At 53.6% G+C, this 23,009-nt stretch overlaps 1 protein-coding gene across 1 annotated transcript in view; it reads left to right on the top strand.

Moving 5' to 3' along the window:
* Nucleotides 1-22,926, top strand: part of POU6F1 (POU class 6 homeobox 1) — a 26,481-nt gene extending 3,555 nt beyond the window's left edge. The window contains 12 exon segments of the mRNA XM_050984799.1: nucleotides 278-437; nucleotides 1,034-1,051; nucleotides 1,054-1,127; nucleotides 11,618-11,786; nucleotides 14,071-14,165; nucleotides 14,805-15,030; nucleotides 16,496-16,668; nucleotides 17,322-17,447; nucleotides 17,581-17,820; nucleotides 18,149-18,278; nucleotides 19,668-19,839; nucleotides 20,856-22,926. Coding sequence (XP_050840756.1) covers nucleotides 278-437; nucleotides 1,034-1,051; nucleotides 1,054-1,127; nucleotides 11,618-11,786; nucleotides 14,071-14,165; nucleotides 14,805-15,030; nucleotides 16,496-16,668; nucleotides 17,322-17,447; nucleotides 17,581-17,820; nucleotides 18,149-18,278; nucleotides 19,668-19,839; nucleotides 20,856-21,276 — 2,004 coding nt within the window. The 3' untranslated portion in view covers nucleotides 21,277-22,926.
* The last annotated feature ends 83 nt before the right edge of the window (nucleotides 22,927-23,009 follow it).

Consider the following 23,009-nt stretch of genomic DNA (forward strand, 5'->3'; position numbering starts at 1 on the left):
ACCAGAGCCCAGAGACCCCAAAACCAGAGCCCAGAGACCCCAAAACCTGCAGAGCCAGAGCCCAGACACCCCAAAACCCGGAGCCCAGAGACCCCAATAGCAGAGAGCTGGAGAACAGACAACCCAAAACCCAGAGAGCCAGAGCACAGACACCCCAAATCCTGCAGAGCCGGAGCCCAGACACCCCAAAACTTGGAGAACCACAGACCCCAAAACCAGAGAGCCACAGCCCAGACACCCCAAAACCCGGAGAGCCGGAGCCCAGAGTTCCTGAGAGCTGCAGCCAGGACAGCAGAGAGCTGGAGCCCTGAACCCTGGGATCCCCAGAACCCCAGGAACCCCAAAACCCCGGGAGCCCCCAGGCCAGCGCGGGGGGCAGGAGCCACGCCCAGCCCCGTGTGCAGAGGGAGGGTCCCTCACCCCAGAGCGAGCAGTGGGTGAGTACCTGAACCCCCAGATTCCATGGGATTCCCTTCCTTTCCCCTCCCATTCCCCTTCTTCCCTTCCCTGTCTGTCAGGAGTGGGGGCAGGGGAGAGGGTGGGGGATGGTCCCACCTGGGACAGGGAGGGGCAGAAGCTTTCCCACCTCTTCCCACCTCCTTTTCCCACCTCCTTTTCCCACCTTTTCCCACCTCCTTTTCCCACCTTTTCCAGCCTCGGGTGCAGGAAGAAGCTGCCACAGGACTTTGGGGTGTCACTCAGGGTTCCCCCAGATCCCTGGCAGCTCTCTGGGGCAGGTGAACCCACCTGGGGGATGAATCCAGAGCCCTCCCCCCGCCGTGACTCCTGTCACCTGCTGAAGGAAGTGTCCCCAACAGTTTGGGTCCCCTCAGGGACCCCCAGGGGCTTGGGAGGGCAGCCAGGTGTCACCTGGAGATCTGGGGACCCTCTGTGGGCTCCAGCGAGGTGCTTTCACCCGGCCCATCCCCAGGTTTTAAGGTTTCAAAGGGGCTGAGAGGGACCCCAAAACCCCAAATCCCCCTGGGGACCCCCAGGCCTGTTGGTGACAGCCCCTCATTGTCCCCTCGTGCAGCATGTGGCAGGTGTGACCCTCCCACCTGTGCCAGGTCACCATGGAGCCGTGCCCGGGGCAGCCCCAGGAGGCCCTGCTGACGGTCAACGAGCAGGTACGGCCCCCCAAAACCGGGCTGGGACCCCAAAACCGGGCTGGGCTGGGAGCACACCCCCTGTGTGCCCTGGGATGGGCTGGAACACCTGCAGGAGATCTGGGGGGCTCACCTGGGCCCCACCTGTGGGGCTGGACGGGACACCCTGCAGGTGTGGGGCACTGTTTTGGGGTGCTGTTAGTTTGGGGTGCTGTGGGTGGGGGGATGATGCAGGTGGGTGGTCCCTGCGGTGTCTTGGGGTGCTGCAGGTTTTGGGGTGCCAGCTCGATGGGTTCATACAGGCTCAGGTGAAACAGCCAGGTTTAATTAATCATTAATTAATCCCCAGTTTAATAACGGACAGTAGGAGACAAGGACCACAGGGCAGAGGTTCTGTGAAAAGCACAGTCAGTGTCCTGTGAAAATGTAAAAGTTTTATAAAGGATGATGGGAGACCAGGACCACAGAGCAAAGGTGGGGTGAAAACATGGTCACTGTCCTGTGAAAATGTAAAAGTTTGATAAAGGACAATGGGAGACCAGGACCACAGAGCAAAGGTGTGAAAAATACATTCACTCTTGTGTGAAAATTTAAAAGTTTAATAAAGGATGATGGGAGACAAGGACCACAGGGCAGAGGTTCTGTGAAAAGCACACTCACTCTTGTGTGAAAATGTAAAAAGTTTAATAAAGGACAACAGGAGACAAGGAGAACAGAGCAAAGGTGGGGTGAAAACACGGTCACTCTCATGTGAAAATGTAAAAGTTTTATAAAGGACAATGGGAGACCAGGACCACAGAGCAAAGGTGTGAAAAGCACACTCACTCTTGTGTGAAAATGTAAAAAGTTTAATACAGGACAGCAGGAGACAAGGACCCCAGAGCAGAGGGGATTGTGGCGTCAGCCAAGCCCACTCCGTTATCTTCAGGGACACCCTTCCATACCTTTTCCCTGACGTCATCTCTTTGCATAGTCCTATACAGATGCATATGCATAGATTAGTTTGCATATTCAATGACCTGTTTTGCATAGCCCCTCCTTGGTCTGCCCTTTGGAAGCAGGCTGTTTCTTGGCTTGGTTTTGGCTCCTTCTCTTTAACACCTCCGTTTTTGGGCCCTGGCCCTCACTGCCTTCAGAGGGGGAGTGCTGTGAAAAACGGCAACCATGTGGTTTTAAAATTTTAAACGGTTTAATGATAATAAAATGGTTATAAAAGTAGCTAAATACAGGTTATAAAAATGGGTATAAAAATATAATTAGAGTAGTAATAAATTGGACAATTAGGATTAGGAAAATACAAGACAATAGAAACAAAGAGTTACCGACAGTCCGGGAACCTTTTCTGGGCGAAAAGAAGCCCGAAAAAGGCCCCACGTGAACAGAGGATTAACCCTTAAAGCACCAGCCTGTTGCACATTCATACACCTCATCCATGGTGCATCAATTCCATTCAAAGCCAGGATTCTGTCTGGGCAGGGTCAGCTCCTGCCTCTGAACCCTGACGGCTCTGCAGGGCTCAGCGAGGCAGGAGAAGTTCGTTTGTTCTGAGCAGGGAGCAATAAATTCTCTTTCTCTGAACCATTCAGGTGTCCTGTGGCTGCTGGCTCAGTGCAAGAACCTTACTCCTGTCTTTAAAAAATATCCCACATACATAGTTCCTATTTTAATTACAAAAGTTACCTTTTAACTACAAAACTGCATTTACCATCCTATTAAAATGTTAATGCAGCACCACTAATCAGTACAACAGAATGCACACAGTAAATTTCTGCACAGAGCTCTTTTCAGAGTGCTGACCTGCACAGGTGGGCTCGTTGTGTGTCCTCATGTGGACAGGTGTGCTCATCCTGTGTCCTTTGGGTGTTACCCCACCCCAGCAGGCACTTTAACACAAGCACGCTGATATCAGCTGTTGCACTACTGTGTCTAAGCTTAGTTAATAGCAGAAACACAAATTATATCTTTATAACATCGTTATTTCAGCATCCCACCCGCACAATCCATTTAATATTTGCAAAAAGCCAATATTATAGTATGTATCTATATCAGCTATTGCACTGACCTTAATTTACACATACAAACTATATCTTTATAACAAAGGTACTTTAACACATATAAAACCATTTAATATTTGCAAAAAGCCAATATTATAGTATGCCTCTATATCAGCTATTGCACTGAGCTTAATGAACAAAAACAAACTATATCTTTATACCAAAGTTACTTTAACACATATAAATCCATTTAATATTTGCAAAAAGCCAATATTATAATGTGTATCTATATCAACTATTTGACTCAGCTTAATTAACACCAGAAACAGAAACTATATCTTTATAGAAAAGGTACTTTAACACCACAAATAAAATCCACTTTAATATTTGGAAAAAGCCAATATTATAGTATGCATCTATATCAGCTATTGCACTGAGCTTAATTAACACATACAAACTATATCTTTGTAACAAAGTTACTTTAACACATGTAAATCCATTTATTATTTGGAAAAAAGACAATATTATGATATGTATCTGTATCAGCTATTTCACTGAGTTAATTAGCAACAGAAATACAAACTATATTACAGCAAAGGTACTTTAACACCACACATATAAAATCCATTTTCATATTTGCAAAAAGCCAATATTATAGTATGTATCTATATGAGCTATTGCACTGAACTTAATTGACACACGAACTATATCTTTATACCAAAGTTACTTTAACACATATAAATCCATTTAATATTTGCAAAAAACCAATATTATAGTATGTATCTATATCAGCTATTGCACTGAGCTTAATTAACAGAAATACAAATTATATCTTTATAACAAAGTTACTTTAACACTTATAAAAATCCATTTAATATTTTCCAAAATCCCAATATTATAATATGTATCTATATCAGCTATTTCACGAGTTTAATTAACACCAGAAACACAAACTATATATTTATAGCCATGTTACTTTAACACCACATACATAAAATCAATTTTTATATTTGCAAAAAGCCAATATTATAGTATGTATCTATATCAGTTGTTGCACTGAGCTTAATTAGCAAGAGAAATACAAACTGTCTTTATTGCAAAGGTAATTTAACAGAGACTCCAAAACCTGCACAGCCACATATTTTAAAATCCACTTTAATATTTGCACAAAGCCAATATTATAATGTGCATCTCTATCAGCTATTTCATGAGCTTAATGAACACCAGCAACACAAACTATATCTTTATAGCAAAGGTACTGTAACACATATAAAATACATTCAAATATTTGCCAAAAGCCAATATTATAATGTGTATCTATATCACCTATTGCGCTGAGCTTAATTAACAAACACAAACTATATCTTTATAACAAAGTTACTTTAACACAGATAAAGCCATTTAATATTTGCACAAAGCCAATATTATAGGATGCATCTATATCAGCTATTGCACTGAGCTTAATGAACAAACTATATCTTTATTGCAAAGGTACTTTAACACACATAACCCATTTAATATTTGCAAAAAGCCAATATTCCAATATTATAGTATGTATCTATATCAGCTATTGCACTGAGCTTAATGAACAAACACAAACTATATCTTTATAACAAAGGTACTTTAACACATATAAATCCATTTCATATTTGCAAAAAGCCAATATTATAGTATGTATCTATATCAGCTATCGCACTGAGCTTAATGAACAAACACAACTATATCTTTATACCAAAGTTACTTTAACACATATAAATCCATTTAATATTTGCAAAAAACCAATATTATAATGTGTATCTATATCAACTATTTGACTCAGCTTAATTAACACCAGAAACAGAAACTATATCTTCATAGCAAGGTACTTTTACACATATAAAATACATCCAAAATTTGCCAAAAGCCAATATTATAATGTGTATCTATATCAGCTATTTGACTCAGCTTAATTAACAAATACAAACAATATCTTTATAACAATTACTTTAACACATATAAACCCATTTAATATTTGCACAATGCCAATATTATAATATGTATCTCTATGGGCTATTGCACTGAGCTTAATGAACAAACGAAAACTATATCTTTATAGCAAAGGTACTTTAACACATATAAAACCATTTAATATTTGCACAAAGCCAGTATTATAATGTGTATCTGTATCAGCTATTTGACTCAGCTTAATGAACACCAGCAACACGAACTATATCTTTATAACAGTTACTTTAACACATAAAAGACATTTAATATTTGCAAAAAGCCAATATTATAGTATGTATCTGTATCAGCTATTGCACTGAGCTTAATGAACACCAGAACTACAAACTATGTATTTACAGCAGTTACTTTAACAGAGACTCCAAAACCTGCACAGCCACACAAAAAATCCATTTAATATTTGCCAAAAGCCAAAATTATAATGTGTGTCTATGTCAGCTGTTGCACTGAGTGTAACAAATGCAAACTATATCTTTTAACATGTATACAATCCATTTTAATATTTGCAAAAAGCCAATATTATTATGTGTATCTCTATCAGCTATTTCATGAGCTTAATGGACACCAGAAATACAAACTATATCTTTATAGCAAAGGTACTTTAACACCACACATATAAAATCCACTTTAATATTTGCAAAAAACAATATTATAGTATGCTTCTATATCAGCTATTGCACTGAGCTTAACAAATACAAACTATATCTTCATAACAAAGTTACTTTAACAAGTACACAATTCATTTATTATTTGCAAAAAGCCATTATAGTGTATATCTGTATCAGGTTTTGCACTGAGCTTAATTAACAAACACAAACTATATCTTTATAACAAAGGTACTTTAACACGCATAAACCTATTTAATATTTGCAAAATGCCAATATTATAGTATGTATCTATATCAGCTATTGCACTGAGTGTAACAAATACAAACTATATCTTTATAACTGTTACTTTACACATATAAATCCATTTAATATTTGCACAAAGCCAGTATTATAGTATGCATCTATATCAGCTATTTGACTCAGCTTAATGAACTCCAGCAACACAAACTGTATCTTTATAACTAAGGTACTTTAACACATATCAAATACATTGAAATATTTGCAAAAAGCCAATATTATAATGTGTATCTATATCAGCTATTGCACTGAGCTTAATTAACCAATACAAATTATATCTTTATAACAAAGTTACTTTAACACATATAAACCCATTTAATATTTGCACAAAGCCAAAATGTGTATCTCTATGGGCTATTGCACTGAGCTTAATGAACACCAGAAACAGAAACTATATCTTTATAGCAAATGCACTTTAACACACATAAACCATTTAACATTTGCACAAAGCCAATATTCTAATGTGTATCTGTAACACTGGGTGGGGCTGATTTTCCCCGGGGAGAGGAGGAGGAGGGAGAGGAGGGCGGGAGGAGGGCGGGAGATGCCCCAGAGCTGCAGGAGCCTCTGAAAGCACCAACCAGGGAGCAATGGCAATTCCATTCCCTCTCACCCTGAGGCACAAAGACAGGAAAACTGAGAGCCTGGGGTCCATCCTTGGAACATTAATCATTTAGGGCTTTTCCCCACTGTTTCTCTCGTCTTTCAAGATCCAATTTCATTTATCAGCAAGCCTAAAATTTATTTGTAAAAGCAAATCTCCTTTTCCATCCAGTCAGTGGAACCCTTTTTAATCTGAAACTCCTTCAGCTTGCTCTGCTCCTACTCACCCCACCACACACTTCCAAAACTTTTCACCATTTCTACATTTTAGCCAACAAAGAAATTCGTGCCCATTGGCTATAAATTACAGAATTGTCATTAATTAGCAGTCCATCCTCTCTTGGTTATTGATTTCTCTTCTCCTGCAGGTTCATTCCCATTTTCAGTCTCTTTATTGCTTTTTCCCAGCCAGGGAGAGTCCCAGTACAGTCCAGGACTGCCTGCGTCTCTTCTTTATCTCTGGGCTCTGCAGAATGTCCTTGTGCTCCATAAATCCTGCATTCCTCAGGTCCAATTCCAGCAAAAACATCTCCCTGTCCCAGGCTTTGTTTCTTGAAAAGCATCGAGGTTTTTCAGCACAGCTCCAGGGCTCAGCCTCTTCCCCAAATTGCTCTCCCAAAACAGAATTTGGTGACAAACCCTGCTAAGGGCTGGCTGCACTGCTGGTGACTCATGGGAAAGTTAATTAAAACAATTAATTAGCGCAGTTAATAGGAAAATATTATCGTTTCCATTGCAAGTTTGTGAGTGGCTCAGGAAGGGTTGGGTGTGTCAGGAAAATTCATCCACAAACACCAGAGGTTTGTGCCTAAAGAGGAGCCAGAGGAGTCCTATTTTTGGCTTTATTCCAACCAAGGCAGAGGCCATGGGGCATCCCCTGGGGTCTCTCAGATTTTTGGAGGACGCAGCCTCCTTTTTATCCCAATTTCCAGCCACATTTCCCTTCTCTCTTTCCCCATTTCTGAGGTGCTTGGGAGGTTCAGACTTCCCAGATCTCCTGGTACCAAAGATTCCTCTCTAATGTACAAACCTCCCTTTTCATTTTTAATTCTTATGGAATTTAGGGGTTTTCCCCCATTTCTGAGGTTCTTGAGAGGTTCAGACTCCCCAGATCTCCTGATACCAGAGATTCCCCTCTAATATACAACCCTCCCTTTAAAATTTTAATTCTTACGGAATTTAGGGGTTTTTCTTCCCCATTGTTTCTCTCATCTCTCAATGCCTAATTTAATTTATCAGCAAACCTAAAGTTTATTTGTAAAATCAAATCTCTTTTCCCATTCATCAATCAGTGCAATCCTTCCCATTGTTTATCTCCCAGTTTTATCCACCAGCAGACCCAGAGCTGGTTTGGAAAGACAAATCCCTGATTCCTCCAGGTGGGAGCAGGGAAGAGATTCCCTTGTGTTTGGTCCCTATTCCCTCTGCAGTCCTGTCTGGGCTGGGCCCTGGGGACATTTCCTTGTGTTTTTTCCAGGTCATTTCATTCCCTTGTCCATAACTTTGAAAAACTCCAAAAAATCATCCCAAAATTAAAACCTTCCAAGGAAAAACTGATACAAATTCCTGCAGCTGGATGATTCCAAACATTCATTAATGCTTGTACCAACTCCCAGGCTAAATTTGATTCAATTCCCTGATTTTGAATTAGTTGAGACAAATTTATGCATAAGATAAATGTACATTTAACCTGAGAGAAAAATAAAAGCTTTTCCCACACCATCCTTTTTTTTTCCAGTAAAAAAGGACAAAATCAACTTAGCAAAAAACCCCAAACTGACAGCACATGAAATAGCCTGCTTTAGATAATCCCAGCAATATTTACTTGCCCAGCAAGCTGCTCACAATAAAAATTACTGAAATTCCTAAATTGACAATACAGGCATTTCTTCTGGGGACAGGTGAAAGTCTCGTTGGTCCCACTGAGCTCCATCAGGTCCCAGCAAAGGGAAAGTTCAGCCCAGGTTATTGGAAAGCAGGAAAAGGAAAAATCAGCTGGGGGTTCATTCAATTCCCAGCTCATTTTCTCCTCTGGCAGCTCAGGGTGGAATTCTGGCACTGGTGGAGGGACCACCCCAAATCCTGGGGTAACCTGGGAGCCTTCCCTGCAAACCCAGTGCCTCCCCACTCAGTACTGGTCAAACTGGTCAAACTGGTGGGGGCTGGGAGGGTGAGACCCCCCCCCCCCCCCAGTGCCCAAGAGCTGTGGAAATCTCGTCCTTTCCCTCCAGGAATTCTGATTTTCCCTCTTTTTCTGCTGCCCTACCCCAACAGTGCCCCCCCTGTGCCAGGCCTGTCCTGCAGGAATTGCAGCCCCCCACCCCGGGGGGGTCAGGAATGGTCAGAGCCAGAGGAGGAAATGACCTTTGGTGACAGGGGACACTGAGTGACCCTCGGGTGCCACCCTTAGTCCCCACCCAGGGTCAGTGGCACCTCCCTGAGGGTCAGCTGGGCTTGGTGCCAGAGGAGACCCCACAGAGACCTGGGTGACACCAGGGACCCCAACACCAGTGCTGACCTCACTGACCACTGCACCCACCCCAGGGACCCTCACTGACCTCACTGACCTCACTGACCACTTGTGTTGAAATTTTAGAAGCTTAATGAATGAGTTTAGAAGTTTAATGAGTTTAGTAATGAAAATAATACTGAAAATGAGGACAATGAGAATTTGGGCAGTCAAAGGTAGGACGATAAGAGACAATAACAAGCAGAGAATGATGATGTCCAGGTGCCAACAAGCACCCCTTGCTAGCAAAGGATTAACCCTTAAAAGCAATAACCTCCTGCACATTCACAGCTCTCACACATGATTTTTGAACTCCTTTCACACCAGGCTGTTTCTGCTTCATTTTAGCTCCCCCCATCTTGTAAATCAGCCTTGGTTCCTCCAAGTCTGAGCTGTCCTGATAAGGGGCAGTAATTCTTCTCTGGGGATCTTGGTGTCTGTGCTGTTATCTCTATCCAGATAGGACAATGTCAAGAATTTCTCGATTATCTTTTCCATTCCTTGAGCTGGTTACAAAAAGTATCTTACATCCCAGAGTTTCTATTTTAATGTTATGCTATAGCTTTAAAACTATTTTTACTGCACTACTTAAAAGAGATTAATAACATATAGTATTCATTTTAGTATTTGCCTGGAGCCAACCATAAAATATGTATTTTTCACAATAACTGTATCAGCTATTTCACTGCTGTGTCTAAGTTTAGTTAGTTTACTTAACAGAAAAAAGTTACTTTAATATTATACATATGGCATTAATCTTAAAATTTGTATAAGCTGATATTATAAAATGTATTGGGAAGGGAGGGAGAGAGGGAGGGAGGGGAGGGAGGTAGGGAGGAGGGAAGGAAGGGAAAGGAAGGAAGCGATACGGAAGTCGAAGGCGGCAGGACGGAAGGAAAGGGAAGTGGCACGGTAAGGACGGACTCATGACGGAAGTGCCGGAACGCAGGCATGACAGCTAGGAAGTCGCAGGAGGAAGGATGCCTGTCCTTCCGTCCGTTCCGTACACTCCGATGAAGGAAGTCCTGCCTTCCTGCCGCCTGCATACCTTCCGGCCTCGGCTTCCGACTGCAGGCAAGGACCTAATGCAGGATTAGCCGAAGGAAAATGGAAGGAAGGAAACCCAGGAACCTCCTGGGGGAGTTTTGCTCCCTCTGATGGAACACCGGAGTCACCCCCAGTCCTTGGGGACGGCCCAGAAATGGGCCTGGGGGCACTTTGGGGCTCTGCTGGTTCTGGCCCTGCTGGGACCCCACACTCCAAGGGAAGGGCTGGGCCAGGGGGAACATCCCTGGGACTGTGAATGTCCTTTGGGACTGGGAACATCCCTGGGACTGGGAACGTCCACGGGACTGGGAACAGCCCTGGGACTGGGAATGTCCCTGGGACTGGGGATGTCCTTTGGGACTGGGGATGTCCTTTGGGACTGGGGATGTCCTTTGGGACTGGGGATGTCCCAGCACCTCGGGGGTGGGTGTGGGGCGCTGTTGCCGCTGCCAAGGGCAGGACCCGCTGATACCGGCTCTGTCCGGCGGGATAAGGAGCCCGGTCCCTCCCGCCCGGGCTGCTCCTCTCGGCTCCGAGCCCGGCGCGGTCCCTGCCCCCGTCCCCGCCATGGCAGCGGGGTTCGGGTCCCTCACCGTGTACGTTCCTGTCCCGGCCACGTTCCTGCAGGTACGGGGGGAGCGGCTGCGGCTGGGACACCGGCCCGGGGGGCTGCGGCTGTGCGGGGCTCTCTCGGTTTGGGGTGCTGTAGGTTTGGGGTGCTGTAGGTTTGGGGTGCTGTAGGTCTGGGGTGCTGTAGGTTTGGGGTGCCGGCTCTGTTTGGGGGTGCCGGCTCCGTTTGGGGGTGTTGCAGCTGTGGAGGTTTTGCTGCAGGTTTGGGATGCTTTAGGTTTGGGGTGCTTTACGTTTGGGGTGCAGGCTGTGTTTGGGGTGTTGGCTCTGTTTGGGAGTGCCGGCTCTGTTTGGGGTGCTGGCTCTGTTTGGGGGTGCCGGCTGTGTTTGGGGTGCTGGCTCTGTTTGGGGGTGCCGGCTCCGTTTGGGGTGCTGGCTCTGTTTGGGGGTGCCGGCTCCGTTTGGGGGTGCCGGCTCTGTTTGGGGTGCTGGCTCTGTTTGGGGGTGCCGGCTGTGTTTGGGGTGCTGGCTCTGTTTGGGGGTGCCGGCTCCGTTTGGGGGTGCTGTAGCTGTGGAGGTTTTGCTGTAGGTTTGGGGGTGCTGCAGGTAAGGGCGTGCTTTAGGTGTGGGGGTGCTGTAAATTTGGGGTGCCACTGGCAGCCTTTCACCTGGCCAAGGTGTCAGCCGGGGTGCCCCTGGAGTTGGGATGCTGACAGCAAAGCACTGAGCTGTTGGGGGGCTGGGACTCCCCCACCCGTTGTTCCTCGCTCCTGCGGGGCCCAAGGGGGCTCTGCACCCCAAAACCAGGGGGGCGGGGGAGGGGCCTGGGGGACACGGCCGCGGGGTGACACACCTGGAGCTAATTTTGGGGTTCGCTTGCAGGTTATTGTCATGTCCAGCCACGAGACCATCAGGGTGCTGGAAGTGGGGGTGGATGGGGACCCCAAAACGGCCGGAGAGGGAGCGGGGGTGTCCCCGGCACAGGGGGGCCCCCCAGGTGTGGAGGACGCTCCCGCCAGCACCCCGAGCTCGACCGGCGGGGAGGCGGCAGGTAAGAGACCCCCCCCCCCCCCTTCCCGGGATCGTTCCCGGTGCCCCCAAGTCTCCCATTCCCGGGATCGTTCCCAGCGGTTACCCCTGGGTCTCCTCTGGATCGTTCTCCCCGGGTCTCTCATTCCCGGGATTTATAAAAAAAATGTGGATATTGATCTAGTGCTGATATCCTACTGTGACGGACAAAAACTCTCCGACAGTTTAAAGTTAGAAAGTGTTTGTTTATTGCGGGATAATTCCCAAATACACCCCACAATTCACAGGTGATCACAGAGTCCTTTTATAGATAAAGTATTGAATACCCAAACTACAAATGCATATTGATAACTTTGGCACATCCCATTCCCAATCTGGATATTGACCTGGTACCAATATCCAAAAAATCTCTCACAGTTTAAAGATAGAAAGTGTGTGCTTATTGGGGGATAACTCCAAATAACCTTGGTACATCCCATTCCCAATCTGGATATTGATCTGGTACCAATAGCCAAAAACTCTCTGACAGTTTAAAGTTAGAATGTGGATGTTTATTGCGGGATAATTCCCAAATACACCCCACAATTCACAGGTGATCACAGAGTCCTTTTATAGATAAAGTATTGAATACCCAAAATACAAATACATACTCATAACTTTGGTACATCCCATTCCCTGCTCCGTATGGTAATTAGTTCAAATGCCATTAAGCATGGTAATTAGTTCAAAAGCCATTAAGCATGCCTAGTTTGTTCCTTGAAATGGGTCGGTGGTCCCTTTCATGGGGAGGGGTCCCAAAATGAGGAAGTAAATGAAGTCTTCCTCCTTCTGGCCTTTCTACCTTTTCAATGCAAATGTGACAAATGAACCCTTGGTAGGACTCCCATTCCCTGCCTTCAGTTGGCCTCAGAGCACAGGAGGCCCCCACAATTGTCTGATGTTCCTAAAAACAATTCTCTAATGTTCCTAAATCCATTTATCAGTTTCTATATTCCTCATTAGGAACCCAGCTAACCAAACACTGTGCTGACAAGCAATCAATTATTAGTTAACCACTACCCATTGATTTTAATTAACTAATTAACAATGAAGTTTATCTCTAACTAAAACCTCAGCTCCTCTAAAATCTCTAAATTCTTTAAAGTTTATGTCTCACCCGGGTCTCCCATTCCCGGGATCGTTCCCGGTTCCCCCGGGTCTCTCCTTCCCGGAGTCGTTCTCGCCGTGTCTCTCGTTCCCGACCGTTCCCCCGGGTCTCTCCCTCCCGGGATCATTCCCGGTGCCCCCCGGGTTTTCCATTCCTGGGATCGTTCCCGGTACCCCCCGGCTCTCTCCCTCCCGGGATCGTTCCCAGCAGCTCCCCCTGGTCTCCTTCCCGGAATTATTCCCGGTTTCCCCTGGGTCTCTCCCTCCTGGAATCGTTCCCGGTTCCCCCCGGCTCTCCATGCCGGGATCGTTCCCCGCAGTTCCCCCCGGGTCTCTCCCTCCCGGGATCATTCCCGGTTTCCCCTCGGTCTCTCCCTCCTGGAATCGTTCCCGGTTCCCCCCGGGTCTCCCATCCCGGGATTATTCCCGGTGCCCCCCGCGTTTCCCATTCCTGGGATCGTTCCCGGTACCCACCGGCTCTCTCCCTCCCGGGATCGTTCCCCGCAGTTCCCCCCGGGTCTCTCCCTCCCGGGATTGTTCCCGGTTCCCCCCAAGTCTCTCTCCCTCCCGGGATCGTTCCCAGCAGTTCCCCCCGGCTCTCTCCGTCCCGGGATCGTTCCCGCTTCCCCTCAGGTCTCTTTCCTCCCGGTATCGTTCCCAGCAGTTCCCCCGGTCTCCTTCCCGGGATCATTCCCGGTGCCTCCCGGGTCTCCCATTCCCAGGATCGTCCCCCCCGGCTCTCTCCCTCCCGGGATCGTTCCCTGGTCCATCCCTGGGGACCAAGGGGGTGTCTGCCTTGTGTCACCTGGGCTGCTCTGCGGTCCTGCTGCGAGTCCTCCCCCACCCTCCCCCCGGTCGCTCTCGTTTTGGGGAGATCCTGCTTTATTCCTCACTGCTTTCTGGCCAGTGCCCCAAATCCGGCAGGACACACGCCTGTCCCCTGTCCCATCCTCTCTCCTGCCGGGGGGAGGAGGAGGCCACCCCCGGGGGATGGTAGCTGTCACCGCCCTGGTCACACTGGGGCTGACCCGGGTCCCTGCCCCTCCTGCGTCCCCTCCGCGGGCTCTGAGCGCACCTGAGGACACCTGGGGGAGGCTGTTCGCTGCCCGGCTGTGCAGAATTTGGGGGTCTCCCTCTCACCCCCACCTGTTCTCCCCCAGGTAAAGCCAAGCCAGCGTCGCCCACCCCGGTGGCCTCGAGCCCCGCCCCGAGCCAGCCCGGAGTGACGCACCTGGCCGTGCAGGCCACCCCACAGGTAACTGTCCCCCAGGGCTGGGGGGCCAGGGGGGACCCCGGGGGAGGTGGCCGCAGACAGGGGGTGGCCAGGTAAGGGGGACCCCTTTTGTCCCCCCACGCAGACCTGGGGGGGAAGGGAGGCCCCGGGTGCCCCTTGTGTCCCTATGGGGAAGGGGTTCTGAGTTAGGGGGGACCCCGAGGTACAGGGGATCCCCTCTCTGCCCCCCATCCCCATCAGAGCGGGGTCAGCAGTAACGGGGGACCACCTTAATCCCCTCCAGAGAGGCTCCTCCGCAGCCCCCCGGTGCCCCCCGGTTCACAGAGCTCCCCCCATCTCCCCACGGAGAGGGGTTCCCAGTTCAGGGGGGCTCCCCTTTGCCCCCCCTTCCCCCCCAGAGGTTCACCAGGGAGCCCCCCCGGACCCTCCTTCCCCCAGGGGTTCCCAGTTCAGGGGGCTCCCACTTTGCCCCCCCCAAGAGGGATTCCCCGGGGAGTTCCCCCTTTGCCCCCCCCAAGAGGGATTCCCCGGGGAGTTCCCCCTTTGCCCCCTCCCCAGAGGGGTGTCCCAGGCGGGGCGGGGGGGCCCCGCGGGGGTTTCCCTGATGCTGAGCAGGGCGTTGATTTGTGTTTCTCTTTCAAATCTCATTTATCTCCGCAGGTGTTGGCTCAGGAAAGCTTAGCCACAGGTGTGACAGGAGTAATGGTTCCGGCAGGGACAGTTACTCAACCTCTTCTTATCCCCATCAGTATTGCAGGTCAGGTGACAGGCCAGCAGGCGCTGGCCCTGGTGACAATTCCCACAGCAACGCTCGCCGCGCTCCCGGGACTGACGCCGGCGGCACCTGCGGGGGCGATTTTCAAACCGCCCGTAGCCAATCTGACAGGTAACCGCAGGTAACCCCGCCCCGCCCGGACCGCCGGCAGCGGCACCGGGGACTCTGAGAGGAGAACGGGCAGAGTTGGGGCTCCAGGTGTGGCTGCAGGAGCCGATGGGCTTGGACCTGGGGACCTGAGTGTGGAAGGTTCGGCTTTGGGGCTCCAGGTGTGGCACCTGGTGTAGATTTGGGGTTCCAAATGTGGCACCTGGTGCAGATTTGGGGCTCCAGGTGTGGCACCTGGTGTAGATTTGGGGTTCCAAATGTGGCACCTGGTGCAGATTTGGGGCTCCAGGTGTGGCACCTGGTGTAGATTTGGGGGTCCAAATGTGGCACGTGGTGCAGATTTGGGGCTCCAGGTGTGGCTGCAGGAGCCGATAGGCTTGGACTTGGGGGATTTGAGTATCAAGGTGTAGCTTTGGAGCTCCAGGAGTGGCACCTGATGTAGATTTGGGGCTCCAGGTGTGGCTGCAGCTTCAGGAGCCCAATGGGCTTGGACCTGGGGGATTTGAGTATTGAAGGTATATAGCTTTGAGGCTCCACCTGTGGCACCTGGTGTAGATTTGGGGCTCCAGAAGTGACACCTGGTGTAGATTTCCAGATGTGGCACCTGGTGCAGATTTGGGGCTCCAGATGTGGCACCTGGTGCAGATTTGGGGCTCCAGGTGTGGTACATGCTTGCAACAGGTGAGGTCCAGGTAGATATGGGGCTCCAGGTGTGACTGCAGGAGCCAAATGGGCTTGGACTTGGGGGATTTGAGTACCAAAGGTGTAGATTTGGGGCTCCACCTGTGGCACCTGGTGTAGATTTGGGGCTCCAGTGTGGCTGCAGGAGGGCTCTGAAATGAGCTTGGATTTGGGGGATTTGAGTATCAAAGGTGTGTGCTCCAGGTGTGGCTCCAGGTGTGGCTCCAGGTGCAGGTTTGGGGCTCCAGGTGCAGATTTGGGATACCAGCTGCAGATTTGGGGTTCCATGTGTGGCTCCAGGTGCAGATTTGGTTCTCCAGGTGTGGCTCCATGTGTGGCTCCAGGTGCAAATTTTGGGCTTGAGGTGCAGATTTGGTTCTCCAGGTGTGGCTCCAGGTGCAGATTTGGGGCTCCATGTGTGGCTCCAGGTGCAAATTTTGGGCTTGAGGTGCAGATTTGGTTTTCCAGGTGTGGCTCCAGGTGCAGCTCCAGGTGCAGATTTGAGGCTTCAGGTGCACGTTTGGGGTTCCAGGTGTGCCCCCCCCGCCACATGAGGGGGTGACCTGCAGGTGGGGAAGGATAGGGATCGACCCCAACTCTGGAGGTTTTTAGGGACCCCACACCTGTGCCAGGTGTGTCGGGGGGATTTTGGGTTCCCCAGGCAGCAGCACCGGGTGTAGGTGAGACCCCCCGGGGAGGGAGGGGACAGCGGGAATGGCGGGGGGGGGGGGGCAGGGGCGCGTTGTCCCCGGTGCCACCCACTGACGGTGTCTCCGTCTCTCCGCAGCCGCCGCCGTGCTCAGCCCCGCCGTCCCGGCCGTCCCGGCGGTCCCGGCGCCGCGGCCGCCCCCGGCGCAGCCCCCGCTGCTGCCCCAGCCCCCCCCGGCGCCCACCCCCCCAAAGGAGCCCCCGATGTCCGTCCAGCCCCAGATCGCCGGACTGGCCTTTAACCCCGGCATAGTAAGGAGCGAGCCCAGCCCAGGCCGGGCTCCGGGGCCGCGGGGAGCCCCGGGAATGGCGGGGCCCGGCCCGTGCCTCGGTTTCCCCAGGCAGGATCCCAGCCCCGGGGCCCAGAGCAGGATCCCAGCTACAGTTTCCCTGTGCAGGATTCCTGCCTCAGTTTCCCAGAATGGGATCCCAGCCTCAGTTTCCCTGTGCAGGATCCCTGCCTCAGTTTCCCCAGAAGAGGATCCCACTCTCACTTTCCTCCCGGCAGATTGTGACCTCAGTTTCCCAGGACAGGATCCCTGCCTCAGTTTCCTCAGGCAATGTTCAGTTTCCCCAGACACAATCCCAGCCTGGTTTTACGTGCAAGATCCCTGCCTCAGTTTCCCCAGTGCAGGATCTGAGCCTCGGTTTCCCTGAGCACAATCCCTGCCTCAGTTTACCCGGGCAGGATTCCAGCCTCAGTTTCCCTGAACAAGATCCCTGCCTCAGTTTCCCCATCCCAACAAGCTGCAGTTCTGCTTTGGGCAGCTCCCAGCAGATGGATTTAGGGATTTAGGGATTTAGGGACCCCCACGGACTCCAGCGGTCACTGGGAGGGGGGGACAATCCCAAGGGGTCCCGGTGGCCCCCGCTGGCCCAGCTCTGACCCCGTTTCCGTCCCGCAGCTCACGGCGGCTCTGGGGGCGCAGCCGCAGGTCCTGGGGTCCCTCAGTGCCCCCCCCGTGATCGCCACCCCCCTCCCCAGCGTCCAGGGGATCCCGGGGCAGCTCCTGAGCGCCACCCAGGGCCAGGTACCGCGGGGAGACCCCTGCCGCCCCCCCCCGGGGCTGCGACACCTGGGGAGGGGGTCCCAGCTGCTCCCGGGGTCGTGTCCCCCCCGCGGGGCCGGTGTTTGCGGGTCCCCCAGCGCTGTGTCCCCCCCAGGTGATCGGGACCCTGCCGTGGGTCGTGGCCCCCCCCGGGGTGGCCGCGGCCGCCCCCGCGCCGGCCCCGCCCAGCCTGCAGGTGACAGCGGTGACACCGCAGCTGCTGCTGAACGCGCAGGGCCAGGTGATCGCCACGCTGGGGGCCACGCTGGCCACGGGGGCCACGCTGGCCACCGCCCCCCCCGCGCCCGCCCCCAGCAAGAAAAACGGGACAGCTGAGCCCCCCATCAAGAGCGAGGTGAGGTCACACCCCGAGACCCCCTGAGCCTCCCCCCGAGTCACCCTGAGACCCCCGAGACCCCCTGAGCCTGCCGAGTCAGGGTCACCCCCAGGTCACCCCCCAGGTCACCCCTAGCTCCTCCCAGGACTCCCCAGGTCTCCCCAGGCCCCCCCGAAGTCACCCCTGGGTCCCCCTCAGGTCACCCCCGGGTCCCTCCAGGCCCCCAGATACCCCCCGGGTCCCCCCCAGGTCGCCCCCATGTCACCCCCAGGTCCCCCCTAGTCCCCCCCAGGTGACCCCCGGGTCCCCCCCAGGTCCCCCCCATGTCACCCCCGGTCCCCCCCAGGTCCAGCCCATCCAGCCGGCCCCGGCGGGGGTGGGGCCGAGCCCCCCGGCCGTGCCCAAGGTGTCGGTGCCGCCATCGCCAGTGCCCGTCCCGTGCTCCGAGACCCCCACCGTGAGCCAGCTGGTGGCCAGTGAGTACTGGGGGCACTGGGGGGGACTGAGGGGCACTGGGAGCGCTGGGGGGACTGAGGGGCACTGGGGGCGCTGGGGGCATTGGGAGCACTGGGACAGGATGGCAGGGGCTGGCACGGCTGGCACAGGGGTGGTGGGCTCGGGGGGAATAGTGGGAAGGGGCATGGCAGGAACTGGGATCGTGTGGGGAGAGGGAAAATGGAGTCTGGGGTCCCCTGGTGATAGTGGGGTCTGGAAAGTGTTGGGAAGAGAGATGTCAGAGTCTGGGATCCCTGGGAGGAGAAATAACAAAGTGTGGGAGGAGATAAGAACTGGGGGAGGAGATAAGAGGGACTGTGGGAAAAGGTCTGGGATCCCTGGGCAGAGGAATAACGGGAGCTGGAAAGGGGAATAACAGGGACTGGGGTTCCCTGGAAAGTGTTGGGAAGAGAGAGATGGGAGTCTGGGAAGAGACCAACAAAGTGTGGGATCCCTGGGCAGAGATAGGAGGGACTGTGGGAAAAGGGAAAATGGGGTCTGGGATAACGGGTCTGGGATCCCTGGGCAGAGGAATAACGGGAACTGGGAAGGGGGATAGCAGGGACTGAGAGGAGGGATAACAGGGACTGGGGTCTTTGGGATTACCAGAGCCAGGGAACCACTGGGAGGAGGGAATGCTGGATCTGGGGTCCAGGGGGAAAGGGATAAGAGGGGCTGGGGTCCCTGGGCACTGCAGGCCCTGGGATCCATGGGCACACCGGGCTCTGGGCTCTGGGACACAGCAGGTTCTGGGGTTCCTGGGCAGATTCCCCTGGGCACAGCGGGCTCTGAGGTCCTGGGTGGGTTCCCCCAGGAACTGCAGGCTCTGGGGTCCTGTGCAGGTTCCCCTGGGCATGGCAGGCTCTGGGTTCTGGGGCACAGCAGACTCTGGGCACTGCAAGCTCTGGTTCCCCTGGACACAGCAGGTTCTGGGTCTGGGGCACTGCAGGCTCTGGGTCTCTGGTCACAGCAGGTTCTGGGGTCTGGGGCACAGCGGGCTCTGGGGTCCCCAGGCAGGTTCCCCTGGGCAGGCTCTGGTCCCTGGGCACAGGGGGCTCTGGGCACTGCAGGCTCTGGGCACAGTGGGCTCTGGGTCCCTGGGCACTGCAGGCTCTGGGCACAGTGGGCTCTGGGTCCCTGGGCACTGCAGGCTCTGGGCACAGTGGGCTCTGGGTCCCTGGGCACTGCAGGCTCTGGGCACAGTGGGCTCTGGGTCCCTGGGCACTGCAGGCTCTGGGCACAGTGGGCTCTGGGTCCCTGGGCACAGCGGGTTCTGGGGTCCCTGGGCACAGGGGGCTCTGGGCACAGTGGGACCTGGGCACTGCAGGCTCTGGTGTCCCTGGGCTCACCCCCCACCCCGTGCCCCCCAGAGCCCCCCGCCCCGCCCAGCGTGGAGGAGGACGGGATCAACCTGGAGGAGATCCGGGAATTCGCCAAGAACTTCAAACTGCGGCGCCTCTCGCTGGGGCTGACCCAGACCCAGGTGGGGCAGGCCCTGACGGCCACCGAGGGCCCCGCCTACAGCCAGTCTGCCATCTGCAGGTAATGTCACCTGGGGGACAGGGCCAGGGACAGGTAATGTCACCTGAGGGGACAGGGACAGGGCTTTCTGCAGGTAATGCCACCTGGGGGACAGGGTCAGGGACAGGGCCAGGGCCATCTGCAGGTAATGTCACCTGAGGGGACAGGGCCAGGGCCAGCTGCAGGTGAGGGGACAGGACGGTCACATCAGGCAGGCCCAGGGGCAGGGACAGGAGGAGGAAAGGGGAAAAGATGGAAAAGTGGGGGAAGGGAGAAGTGGAGAAAGGGAGGAGAGGAAGGAAATTGGAGAGAAGGAGGAAAAGTCTGGGAAAGGAGGAAAAGCTGAGAATGGGAGGGAAGAGGGGAAAAGGAAAATTGGGAAAGGGAGGAGAGGGGGAGGGAGGGGAACTGGGGAAAAAGGAAATGGGAAGAGGAGGAAACTGAGAGAAGGGAAAATGGGAAAAGGAGGAAAATGGGCCAAGGAGGAAAATGAGAAAAGGGAAGGGAATGGGCCAAGGAAGGTACTGGGCGTTGCTCCCCCCTCACTGTCACCCCCAGTCCCAGCCTGCTGTCCCCTTGTCCCCCACCCCTGAGGGTCTCCCGTGGCCTCCACATCCCCTCAGGTTTGACAAGCTGGACGTCCGCCCCAAGACGTCCCCACCGTCTCCTGTGTCCTCCCTGAGTGTCCCCTGAGTGTCCCTATGTGTCCCCACATTCGAGGAGCTGGACATTCCCCCCTGAGTGTCCCCTGAGTGTACCCTGTGTCCCCTGTGTCGCCAGGTTCGAGAAGTTGGACATCCCCTCTGTGTCCCTCCTGAGTGTCCCTATGTGTCCCCACATTCTAGGAGCTGGACATTCCCCCCTGAGTGTCCCCCCGAGTGTCCCCTGTGTCTCCTCTGAGTGTCCCCCTCTCCCCTGTGTCCCCCCTGAGTGTCCCCCTGTCCCCTGTGTCCCCAGGTTCGAGAAGCTGGACATCACGCTATGTGTCCCCCCTGTGTCCCCCCTGTGTCCCCCCTGAGTGTCCCCCTGTCCCCCAGGTTCGAGAAGCTGGACATCACGCTGAGTGTCCCCTGTGTCCCCTCTGAGTGTCCCCCTGTCCCCTGTGTCCCCAGGTTCGAGAAGCTGGACATCACGCCCAAGAGCGCGCAGAAGCTGAAGCCGGTGCTGGAGAAGTGGCTGCGGGAGGCGGAGCAGCGGCAGCGCGAGGGGCAGCAGCACCTGCTGGAGTTCGTGGGGGGCGAGCCGGGCAAGAAGCGCAAGCGGCGAACCTCCTTCACCCCGCAGGCGCTGGAGGCGCTCAATGCGCACTTCGAGCGCAACGCGCTGCCCACGGGCGCGGAGATAACGCGCATCGCGCAGGAGCTGCGCTACGAGCGCGAGGTGGTGCGGGTCTGGTTCTGCAACCGCCGCCAGACCCTCAAGAACACCAGCAAGCTGAACGTGTTCCACGTGCCCTGAGGGCCGCGCCCGGCCCGGCTCTGCCCCGCCGCCGCCGCCGCCGCCGGGACCGGGGTCTGCCCCCGGCAGCGCCCGGTGCGCCGAGCTGGGAGCGCCGGGAGCGCCCTCGGCCCCGCCCGGGCTCCTGCCAGCAGCACTTTGGGCACTCGTTCTGTCCTTCTGCCACCTGGTTCCACCACCACACCTGACCTGTGTCACCTGGTTCCACCACCACACCTGTCCTGCGTCACCTGGTTCCACCACCACAAGTGTCCCTATGTCCACCACACCTGTCCTGTGTCACCTGTTCCACCACCACACCTGTCCTGCGTCACCTGGTTCCACCACCATAAGTGTCCCTCTGACACCTGGTTCCACCACCACAAGTGTCCCTATGTCCACCACACCTGACTTAAGTCACCTGTTCCACCAGCACACCTGTACCCTTGTCCACCATGCCGCCTGGACCCGTGTCCAGCACACCTGTGCCCACCATACCCATACCTGTGTCCACCACACCTTTACCTGTGTCCACACACCTGTACCTGTGTCCACCATGCCTGAATCTGTGTCCATCCCCACTCTGCCCCCTCAGCAACTCCCACATGCCCTAAACTGGGAGCACTGGGAGCCCCCTGTGTCCCCCCCAGCCTCCTGCCAGCAGCCTTTTGGGCACTGGTTCTGTCCCTCTGCACCTGGTTCCAACCACCACACCTGTGCCCGTGGCCAGCACACCTGTCCCTCTGCCACCAGCCCAGACCTGTGTCCACCACACCTGTACCCATGTCCACCATGCCTATACCTGTGTCCACAGCCCAGATCTGTGTCTGACATTCAACGTCTTCCACGCGGTCTGAACTGGGAGCACTGGGAACATCCCAGTTCCCATTCCCTGGCTGTTTGCCATCAGCCCTTCAGCCACTGATTTTGTCCCTTTGGCCACTGGTTTTGTCCCTTTGGCCACCCCTGTGTCCCTCCAGCCCTGTGCCCACCCCGCTGCGCCCTCAGTGCCCTGAACTGGGAGCACTGGGAATCCCTCTGTGTGTCCCACCAGTCACAGCCCCCGACCTCCAGCCATCAGCACTTTGGCCACTGGATTTGTCCCTTGGGCTGCAGATTTGTCCCTTTGGCCACAGATTTGTTCCTCTGCCCCCCTGTCTGTACCTGTACCTACCTGTGCCTGTGTGTGCCCCCCGGTCCCTCCTCTCACACACGACCAGAGTGTCGATATCACACCTCCCCCACCTGTGACACACGTGGTGACAGACCCCCCCCAAGTGTCACCCACCCACCCAAAATCAGCGATTTCCATTTTCCTGGGTTTTGTCCTTTTTCCTGTGTTTCTGAGGCGATGTTACGGCTCACCGGGGGTGACCCCAAATTTATGTCACCCCCACGCTGTGGGTCCCCCACCTCGTGAGGGGCTTAGGGGGGTGATCCCCCACCTTGGGGACGTCCCGTGGATGGATGTCGGGGACATCTCCCCCGGGTTTGGGGGGCGTGAACCCCAAAGCAGAGGCAGCTCCTCCTCCCCAGCTCCCCCTGCCCTGAGCCCGGGGGGCTCCAGCCCCCCCGGGGGCGATTGGGGGGGACACGGGGGCGCCCGCTGGGGCCGCGACAGACTGATGCACTTGATGTAGTGGTGTGAAATAAACAGTATTTTTCTTTTTTCTTTTCTTTTCCCTTTTTTCAGGATTTGGGGGGGTCCTTCCTCTTCCTCCGCCCTCCGTGCGCGGCCGGCGCAGCGGCAGCAG

This window comes from Serinus canaria, chromosome 25 (assembly GCF_022539315.1).
Source record: "Serinus canaria isolate serCan28SL12 chromosome 25, serCan2020, whole genome shotgun sequence".
NCBI lineage: Eukaryota > Metazoa > Chordata > Aves > Passeriformes > Fringillidae > Serinus > Serinus canaria.